The sequence below is a fragment of the Olea europaea genome, unplaced genomic scaffold (genome assembly GCF_002742605.1).
Source record: "Olea europaea var. sylvestris unplaced genomic scaffold, O_europaea_v1 scaffold747, whole genome shotgun sequence".
Classification (NCBI taxonomy): Eukaryota; Viridiplantae; Streptophyta; class Magnoliopsida; order Lamiales; family Oleaceae; genus Olea; species Olea europaea.
In genome coordinates, this window is record NW_019265877.1 from 85,847 (window position 1) to 96,701 (window position 10,855).

Consider the following 10,855-nt stretch of genomic DNA (forward strand, 5'->3'; position numbering starts at 1 on the left):
CAAAAATAAGAAAACAAGTTTCAAATTTCAAAAATCAGATTTTTATTAAAAATTATTTATCATTTAATTAATTAATTAATTAATTAATTATTTTAGTAATTAAATATATTGAAACCACAAATTTATATAATTTGGTCACAAATTAACGATTTAATTCGTCACTTATTATTTTTTGTCACAAATCCGAAATTTTATGTTACAAATTATTTTACAATTACAATTCAAAAAATTTATAGTCACAGTTTGTTCATCGACAAAAAATCAAACAATATATAAGTCATAATTTATTTATTGGTCACAAATCACAAATATTACAAGTCACAACTTCTTATACAGTCACAAATTGTAAAATTATAAGTCACAAATTAATAATTTTTTAGTTCACACATTATTTTTCGATCCCAATTTATTTTTTATTGATAACATATTATTTATTGATCATAAATTAACCAAATTAATGGTCACAGTCAACCAAATAATTTGTGACCATCACCAACACTTACGATTCACAGTCACAATTTTCAAGTCACGTATTCAATTATGAGTCACAGTCACAATTTTTAGGTCACGTATCTAATTGTGATTCACAAATCAACCAAAACGCCTCGACCACCGCCATGACTACCACAACCACCTCTACGACCAACTGTGACTCCCAAATTGGTCACAACTCATTTTCTCATTGCAAATTATTTGATTAATTAATCACGATTAATTTTTTGCTCATAATTTAATTAATTGTTGGAGTCACAGTCACAATTTTCAGGTCTCGAATTCAATTTTTGAGTCATAATTGGAGTCACAGTCACCCATTTCCACAACCACCGCATCCATTAGCAGAACCGCGCACCACCTTAAACAATACACTCCGTCGCCAGACCTAACAAAAATCTCACCACCACAACCACCCCAAATCATCGCCACCACCGTCGCTGTCACACACCAACACCACAGATCCACGATAGTCGCAGATTGATTGGCGACGAGAGAGGTGAGTGAGATATGCACAGATCGCCACACCATCGTCACATATCACCACACATCGTCTCCGTCGTCTCACACAACCATCGCAGCTCCACGCCACCGCCGACGCACAAACCACCACACCCACGCACACACACACACACACACACCACCCCAACCACCACAGATCGCGATGGGTAGTTCCTCCGATTGTAAGATCTCCTGAGATCGCACCAGTTCGTCGACGCTGCAACGTAGCAGCTCCTCCATTGGTTGGTGACGCTGCAACGGAACAGCTCTCTATCGTCGATTCTCCATCGTCGGGCAGTTGAGAGAGAGAGAGACGTGAGAGAGAAAATCGGGGTAGGGGAAATGAAAGTGGAGAATAATTAGGATTTTGAGAATAATTAAGGTTTGAAATTATTATTTATTAGATTAATTTTTAAATATATTAATTAATTTTTTTTTTTGATTTGTGAAATATTAAACATGACATCTTATTTATGAAATGGAGATTTTTAATCTATTAAGATATGCAATTTCCACATCTATGAAAGTATCCAAAAATATCCCCCATGATCGCACTTCTAAGGGCGGCCCGTTTGAGGCTCATTTTTTGTGTAGAATGTATTTTAAAATAGTAGATTGATGGAGAATACGTGGTTAAAAAATAAAGAAAAAATTTAGAATTGCAGATAAAATTATTTTATTGAAGATTATGTGGTTAAAAAGAAAAAATAAAAAAATGTATTTAGAAAATATTAAGGATCAAACAAGGGCTAAGTGAGAGTCAATAACAGAAAATTATTTCCAAGACAATACTTGACAATTTTGGAAAAAAAGCACATAAAAACACTCAATGATAGCTGTCAACTCACCCTTTCTTCCCACTTTTTATGCCCTCTTTCTCCAGCATTATTCTAGATCAAACCTAGAAAGGATTATTTCCCTGAGTGCACAGTCCATAAGGACCTCAATAAACTTCTGCATAACATTTGAAGCTCTCTCCCCTTGACCTTTTCCATCAATGACAAAAACTCATTGAAATCCACTTGAAATTTTAATACTGTGTAAGAGATTACGGCCCCTTCCATGCTCCAAATAAGTCAACTCACTTGGAAATGGTTGTGATTATAATCATACTACAATTTTTATTTGCGTTGAATCGAGACTCTAATTGCATATTTGATACATAATGTGATTGTACTAGACAAAGTTTTTGCTTAATTTGATACTGTCTAAAAAATCAATTTGAAGACCAAAAACCTAAAGGTTAAGACCCAAAACAACGCTAATTCAGTCCTAAATTTCCCTCCAATTTTAAAAAAATTCAGGGACGAGAGCTTTCGTGTACAAACGGCAATCTTGAACCCTGCAAGGCTCGAATTTCACCACTCTGTAAGCATTCAATTCGCTTCATTTATTCCCCAGTGCTGTTTTCTGCAACAAAAAAACAAAAAAAGGTGCAATAACTTCACTCACCCAATTTACTGCCACATTAACCTCAACTTCACAGACCGCAGCGATGGAGAAGAATGAAACCCACATGGCCTTCTTGATGACTCACTACCTCCTAATATAATTTTTTTATGTGAAAAATAGTTATTATTATAGTATTATATTATTTACTTATTCTATTATATATGGAAATGGGCTTGCAGGCATTCTTCTCCATATCTTCTCTGATTTTCTGGTCCACTTTTGGAGTTCAAAATCTAAGGTCGGTGACCACAGGCTGCTCCATTGGAAGAAATTTCACAATGGGTTGAGTTTTTCTTTAAAGGGTTGCATTATTGTTCTGGATTTTGTATATTTTGGGGGCTTGTTAAGATTTTCAAGAAAGGAAAAAAACAATAGTTTGTGGGTACAGCACTTTTGCTGAGATTATGAAGTATTTGGGGGTCTTGGTTTTGTTCTTGATTATTGGAACAGCAGCTTTCATGTATCTTGGTTTTCCCAGCCAAGAAGAGAACGCCTCATCAAATCCTGGTAATTTTTTTCTTTTTCTTTTTTTTTTTTTTTTTTTTTTTTTGCATCTCTTTCTAAGAAAGATCTTTTTATTTATTTATCTATTTTGATCGCAGATTGATTGGCGACGAGAGAGGTGAGTGAGATATGCACAGATCGCCACACCATCGTCACATATCACCACACATCGTCTCCGTCGTCTCACACAACCATCGCAGCTCCACGCCACCGCCGACGCACAAACCACCACACCACACCACACCACACCACACCCACGCACACACACACACACACACCACCCCAACCACCACAGATCGCGATGGGTAGTTCCTCCGATTGTAAGATCTCCTGAGATCGCACCAGTTCGTCGACGCTGCAACGTAGCAGCTCCTCCATTGGTTGGTGACGCTGCAACGGAACAGCTCTCTATCGTCGATTCTCCATCGTCGGGCAGTTGAGAGAGAGAGAGACGTGAGAGAGAGAATCGGGGTAGGGGAAATGAAAGTGGAGAATAATTAGGATTTTGAGAATAATTAAGGTTTGAAATTATTATTTATTAGATTAATTTTTAAATATATTAATTAATTTTTTTTTTTGATTTGTGAAATATTAAACATGACATCTTATTTATGAAATGGAGATTTTTAATCTATTAAGATATGCAATTTCCACATCTATGAAAGTATCCAAAAATATCCCCCATGATCGCACTTCTAAGGGCGGCCCGTTTGAGGCTCATTTTTTGTGTAGAATGTATTTCAAAATAGTAGATTGATGGAGAATACGTGGTTAAAAAATAAAAAAAAAATTTAGAATTGCAGATAAAATTATTTTATTGAAGATTATGTGGTTAAAAAGAAAAAATAAAAAAATGTATTTAGAAAATATTAAGGATCAAACAAGGGCTAAGTGAGAGTCAATAACAGAAAATTATTTCCAAGACAATACTTGACAATTTTGGAAAAAAAGCACATAAAAACACTCAATGATAGCTGTCAACTCACCCTTTCTTCCCACTTTTTATGCCCTCTTTCTCCAGCATTATTCTAGATCAAACCTAGAAAGGATTATTTCCCTGAGTGCACAGTCCATAAGGACCTCAATAAACTTCTGCATAACATTTGAAGCTCTCTCCCCTTGACCTTTTCCATCAATGACAAAAACTCATTGAAATCCACTTGAAATTTTAATACTGTGTAAGAGATTACGGCCCCTTCCATGCTCCAAATAAGTCAACTCACTTGGAAATGGTTGTGATTATAATCATACTACAATTTTTATTTGCGTTGAATCGAGACTCTAATTGCATATTTGATACATAATGTGATTGTACTAGACAAAGTTTTTGCTTAATTTGATACTGTCTAAAAAATCAATTTGAAGACCAAAAACCTAAAGGTTAAGACCCAAAACAACGCTAATTCAGTCCTAAATTTCCCTCCAATTTTAAAAAAATTCAGGGACGAGAGCTTTCGTGTACAAACGGCAATCTTGAACCCTGCAAGGCTCGAATTTCACCACTCTGTAAGCATTCAATTCGCTTCATTTATTCCCCAGTGCTGTTTTCTGCAACAAAAAAACAAAAAAAGGTGCAATAACTTCACTCACCCAATTTACTGCCACATTAACCTCAACTTCACAGACCGCAGCGATGGAGAAGAATGAAACCCACATGGCCTTCTTGATGACTCACTACCTCCTAATATAATTTTTTTATGTGAAAAATAGTTATTATTATAGTATTATATTATTTACTTATTCTATTATATATGGAAATGGGCTTGCAGGCATTCTTCTCCATATCTTCTCTGATTTTCTGGTCCACTTTTGGAGTTCAAAATCTAAGGTCGGTGACCACAGGCTGCTCCATTGGAAGAAATTTCACAATGGGTTGAGTTTTTCTTTAAAGGGTTGCATTATTGTTCTGGATTTTGTATATTTTGGGGGCTTGTTAAGATTTTCAAGAAAGGAAAAAAACAATAGTTTGTGGGTACAGCACTTTTGCTGAGATTATGAAGTATTTGGGGGTCTTGGTTTTGTTCTTGATTATTGGAACAGCAGCTTTCATGTATCTTGGTTTTCCCAGCCAAGAAGAGAACGCCTCATCAAATCCTGGTAATTTTTTTCTTTTTCTTTTTTTTTTCTTTTTTTTTACTCTGCATCTCTTTCTAAGAAAGATCTTTTTATTTAGTTATCTATTTTGAGCATTTAGCTAATTTTTGGAAAGTTAGTGATGTTAAGGATGTGATTCTTGACAGCGATGAATGAAATGTTGAATCATTCAAGAAGCATATGTTAATGATGTAGAAAGATTGCCCTTATATTCTCTCTTTGATATTTTCATGATTATGAGTATCTTATAATTAGTTTGTGTAAAACTAGTACAAAATCTTTTCCTTTAGTTTTTTGTACCGTTTTTCTCTTTGAAATTTACAAAGTGATTAGAAGTACAAGTTCTTCAGTATCTTTTCAGTATTTCTTTCGCAAGTATATTCAGTGTCTAGTTTCTCATTGATTATAAATTTTCTCTTGCTTGTTTTGTAGTCAGACTATGAGTCGCCTTGTCTGTCTTCTTTTCTTTTTCTTGTTTATTGAAGGTTAAATGTTCACCTTTAATGTTCAATGATTTGGGGATTGCATTAATTTTCTAGCCCCCCTGCATCGATTTTTTTTCTTTCTTCAATAATGGCTAACTTAACTAGAGATTGGAGAGGGTGGGTAAGGAATTTGTGTCGGGAAGTTGAAGTTGAAGTTGAAGTTGATAGTCGGCTAACTATTGAACCAAGCCCTTGGGATTCTTCCCGTGTTACATGTTGAGTAAGTTTTACGTCATCGTGTTATTGTTGATGTGAATAAATAATTGACCACCCTGATGTTTACCCAGGCTCAATTTCTTCCTTCTTCCAACACCACAACCACATAACCGACCCAAGACAATTCCAAATTTTCCCACTTAAGGTTGCCAAGAGAATAGCCACTTAGGAAACTACAAAGGTAGGCAAATAAACAAAGGCAATCACCACAAAGGCAAGAATAACGAGAAGCAGACGTGGACAGAGAAGAAAACCATGTTTCTCACAAAGAGCGTACGGGGTTGGAGGCCGAGAAGAAGAGAAGACCCAATATATTCAAGTAATATGGCTATAAAAGATAAGTAGTGTTAAGTAATAGATCAAGTAAGGCCCAATATTAGACAAATGGGCTACTAAGTGGTCTATCTCTAATTTGGCCATCCAAGCAAGTGAATTGGGCCATGAACAATACTAAGAAATATAGGTTACTTCAAGTGGCCTACATAACCTTTGGGTTGGGTCATTTCTATTGTGGTGTTAAATTTACTGTGCAGTCATTTGGCCGAGCCGACTGAAAATTAAAACCGAACTAACATCATAGTTTGAGAGGTTGTTCAACAACAATTTGTCCAACAACCTCCATCTTGGTGTCAAAGGATCTGCAAGGAAAACATCTCTCATTGGTGACACTTCTAAAGGAGAACCAATAAAATTGGAAATCATTTACTTGTACCAATATTTAGAAGGCCCTTGCAGCTTCTAAACTTTACCAGTGGCAATACTTTCGTACCCATGTCTGAAGGGTTATATTGTGTATGGACTTTTTCAAGTCTTACTATCTCTTGTGATACAATACTCTAATGAAATGTAGTCTAACATCAATGACTGAATGGTAAATTTAGCATCACAATCGAAATGACCTGATCCTAAGGTTAATTGGACCATTTGAAGCAACCTAAATCTCTTAGTGTTGCTCATGGCCCAACTCACTTGTTTGGATAGCCAAATTAGAGATAAACCACTTGGTAGCCCATTTGTCTAATGTTGGACTTTACTTGATCCATTACTTAACCTAACACTACTTACCTTATGTGGCTATATTATTTGAATATATTGGGTCTTTTATTCTTCTCGGCCTCCAACCCCATACACCTTTTTTGTGAGAAACTTGGTTTTCTTTGCCCACTTCTGCTTCTCGTTATTCTTGCCTTTGTGGTGCTTGTCTTTGTTTATTTGCCTACCTTTGTGGTTTCCTAAGTGGCTATTATGTTGGTAACCGTAAGTGGGAAAGCTTGGGAGTGTCTTGTGTCGGTTGTTTGGTTGTGGTGTTGGAAAAAGGAAGAAATTGAGCCTGGGCAAACATCTTGGTCATTGATTATTTACTTCACAGTTGACAAGTATATTAGGTGATTTAACATTGTATCAGAGCTTATATAGGTGCTAGATTGTAGTCTGACTACCATCCACTTATGGAAAATTCTATAAAAATAATCCAACTTGCATGTGTGGGGATGAGTTGTGGTCAAAATTTAAATAGATAAATTTGTCTCATCTAACAGTTTAAGCCTTTACTTCTGCTCATAAACCTGATGGATTACAATGGTTATTGACATTTTTGTAAATTTGATTTGAGTTTAGACAATGCTGCTTCATAGTCAACCCTTTGCATTGAACATTCAATTTTGCCCTCCAATACCCTTTGATTGAAAGGAAAAAATGTATTTATTGTATCTGATGGGACTAACGGGACTTGAAAACCGTTTGTCTTGACTGAATGGTAATCTGACTAATTAAATTACGATCCCTGGGAAATAAGGGATGTAACACAATTTGTTTTGCTAAGTTACTGTAGGCCTACTAAAAATTTTTAGTGGATTCTGGCAGGAACCTCATTTCAAGCTATTTTTCTCTGTTCAATTAAATTCAAGCTGTAGCTGAAAATCTAATTTCTAGGTTCTGAATTTGCTGCTAATGTAATGGCATTGATTTATGTTTATTGGATGGACTTTGGCAAGATAGTAATGTTTTATTATAACTGGTTTCTAGTCTCTTCAATTGATTATATTTTACTACTAGGCAGGTTACATCTTTGAATTCCAAATGTTGTGTGAATAATACGAATTGCTAACATGATACTGTAAATTTTGCTAAATAAATTTTCCTGGCATTACACTGCATTAATAACCTATGAATTGATGATTGCAGGCATGGTTTCTGTACGTCATGGGAATGTTGAGACATTGTCCGTGAAAAGCAGGAAACTTAAGGTACATGTGGTTTCAACTTAATGGCCTAAATGCTTAGCTCCATATAACTGTAGTGTATATAGTTAAAATTAGGCGTAAGATTTCATAATAGGCTTGATTTTTCATGTTCGTATTCTCTTGAATTAAGAAAGAGACTGCAAGATATTTTTGACAAAGAAAATAAAAATGCAATAAGGTTCTGTTTGTTAGATCGCCTCATCTAGAATTCAAGTGGTTACACATGAGAGCAATTTATTTATTCATATCTTGAACAGTCACTTGCAAATAGATTTAGTTTTCCATCCACAGCATGACACGTCGAATTTTCATAATTGGCTTGTAGTGAGACTTGAATACAGAAGACCATTCCCTATTTTGATGCCACGTCAAACGCACTCAATAAAATTTAAGCTGTCAGAGGGGAGAAATTTATTTGGGTACATTTTATTGTTCTGGTTGATCATTCTCTTTTCTTACCAATTCCATCTTACCAAAGAAGACTGACTTCTGATCAACACGGGAAGGCTTTTGAGGCTAAACTTCTTAAGATAGAAGGTATTGTGTATGAAATATATGTGGTGTGGTTCTGATCTCCTTTCTACCTAAGCTTCCCCAATGACCTTGAATAGTCATGGCCTTGTCCTCTTCAATTAAGAGAGACATTGCAAGGTATTGACGAGAATATAACCTGGTTCATATTTCTCCTTACAATTTGCAGGAGAATTACAAGACTCCACCCTCTGATCAAGATGATGCGGGCAATGCAAGTTTGGAAGATTACCGTCCAATTGATCCAGTTCCAAGTTCAAAGGCTTCTGTAAGACCTGGACCTATCCAGCATGGCACTCCTCTGATGCCATATATCCCGTGGTCTGCTCCTCCTCCTGGGCACTCGGAGTCCAGTGCACTCCCGTAGATTTGAAGACAATGTTTTAACTATATTATGCCATATGTTTATAATATTGCAGTACTGGCATATCTATGAATGTAGAATGCTTAAGAATTTCTTATGGTTGTAACGTTTGAATTGATGAACCAGTAATTTTTTGTTTAGAACTTCTAAATATTTCACTTCTTTTATTGAAATGCCAGTCTCATTGCATCTCTCAATGCACATTCTCTACTGTATTTTATGGATCTCTGACAATCTCTCGAAGCAGAGAATTCGAGTATCTCATAAGCTTAACGTATCATAATGCTTGGTCCATCAAGAATACTATTGTTCCCTTTTAAGATGCATTGAAGAATTAATGAAGGGAAGTGTTGGGAAGGTCGGTAATCAGCAAGTGATTATATTAAGATTTTTCAATAAATTTGTGGGTAGACTGCATGAAGTTTTAGAATAATTCTATGTATGGGCTTCACATTTGATTGTAAATTTTACAGGTTAAATGTATGATTCATAATAATATTGTGATTGGGTCAAATATATTAAGTGATCAATTGGATTGTTTTACATCTTATGGGTTATATTTTATATAACGTGGTAATTTAAAGTATGTGGGCTGGAAATATATATAACCCCTAATTAGAGTTTAAATCGTAATGGAACGACTTAATAATTTCCTATCTAAATGTTAAGTCTCCTCTCATCTCCATATTGTTTTTATTAGTTTGTCTCATTGATGATTAATACATTGTGAGGATCAAGGAGGGAAAGATCTGGTTACTATTATTCATATCCACAATATCTTATGCAAGTATGAATTCGATTTATAAATTTCTAATTTTGTGAGTTTTGTTTCTTAGCATGATTATTGTTAAATTCAACAATTAGTATCAAAACCTAATGCTAAGATTAGAATCTTTCATAAAACTAATATTCCTTTTCTATTTTCGACTGAATAATTCTAAAGTTTTTACTACCTGTCAATTCAAAGTTCTGAAATTATTAAGTTTTCAATGTTTTGAAATCAAAAGGGAAAACCTAGTTTGGCCACGCCGTTGCCACTTACCATCTGTCTCTTTGAATTTTGAATTTCTCATTGGATTTGATTGTTTTTCCAAAATTTGCCCTATGTATTAAAAAAAAAAGGAAAATAAAAAATTGGATTGTACAAGAGACGGCGGCCACTGTATGCTTTTACATGCATCTTTTAAGACATGTATACCTCTCATGTTGGCAAGCAACATGGTCCATTGCCTTTGGTCATTGTTATTGGTGGAGGTATATCGAGGATTGCTGCTGCGCGTCTAGAGGTGACAATAGACTTCGTAGTGACATCTGCGAAAGTGAGAGGTGGCTGCAGCATAGCTGCAATAGCAGTGCGAACCAAACTCTGCTACTATAGGTTGCTAGATGTCGTCATCTGAGAACAACGACTCTCACAGCAAAAGGAAGAAGCGGGACCGATAATCGTTGCTGCCCCAATTCTTCTATGGTCCTAGGTTTTTCAAAAAACGGGTGGACGTTTTAGTGGCGGGGCTCTCACATGCAATTTGTGTAATTGTGGGGCCCTATCTGCAATATTTGATTCCGAGTTCAATGTGCAATTATTAAATAAGGGGATTTTATGAAATATTAGAAATAATTGAGGGCTTTGTTAATAATTTCAAAATGGGTCAGTTTGCAATCTTCAAAAGGTGTTTTAAATTGGATTTTTAAAAGGTTTGACCCTAAAATTTCAATTGTTTCAATTTTGACCACAATTAAAATTTTATTTAATATTGAGCCGTTTAAAATTATATATAAAAAAAATATAATAATGATTATTTGATTGACGATTTTTATATTTTCGTTAAAATGTTTATATATTAAATGTTGCTATTACTTTTCTGCTTAAATTTCATTTTTCATATATATTGAAATATTGTTGCCAATTTTGTCTTTCAATCACATATGAATATTTGTCCTTCATTGATTGATGATTATGATTTGGAATATAG

The 10,855-nt window shown here is 35.0% G+C and overlaps 1 protein-coding gene across 2 annotated transcripts; it reads left to right on the forward strand.

Annotated features, from left to right (window-relative positions):
* Positions 1–1,931: 1,931 nt before the first annotated feature.
* LOC111391075 lies at positions 1,932–9,032 on the forward strand. 2 transcript variants are annotated; one of them, XM_023016218.1, is made up of 4 exons: positions 1,932–2,361; positions 2,625–2,952; positions 7,929–7,990; positions 8,688–9,032. In XM_023016218.1, exons 2-4 carry the CDS (start codon positions 2,850–2,852, stop codon positions 8,883–8,885), a joined length of 363 nt encoding a protein of 120 aa, XP_022871986.1. In that variant the 5' UTR covers positions 1,932–2,361; positions 2,625–2,849; the 3' UTR covers positions 8,886–9,032. The 2 variants fall into 2 exon arrangements, with proteins under 2 accessions (XP_022871986.1, XP_022871985.1); XM_023016217.1 differs by lacking the exons at positions 1,932–2,361; positions 2,625–2,952 and adding exons at positions 4,033–4,455; positions 4,719–5,046.
* The last annotated feature ends 1,823 nt before the right edge of the window (positions 9,033–10,855 follow it).

Bases quoted from the DNA above. Each gene is read 5' to 3' on its own strand.
- LOC111391075 (XM_023016218.1), top strand. From the start codon at position 2,850: ATGAAGTATTTGGGGGTCTTGGTTTTGTTCTTGATTATTGGAACAGCA. The intron at 2,953-7,928 runs GTAATTTTTTTC...TGATGATTGCAG, and splicing joins GAACGCCTCATCAAATCCTG to GCATGGTTTCTGTACGTCAT. The intron at 7,991-8,687 runs GTACATGTGGTT...TACAATTTGCAG, and splicing joins TGAAAAGCAGGAAACTTAAG to GAGAATTACAAGACTCCACC.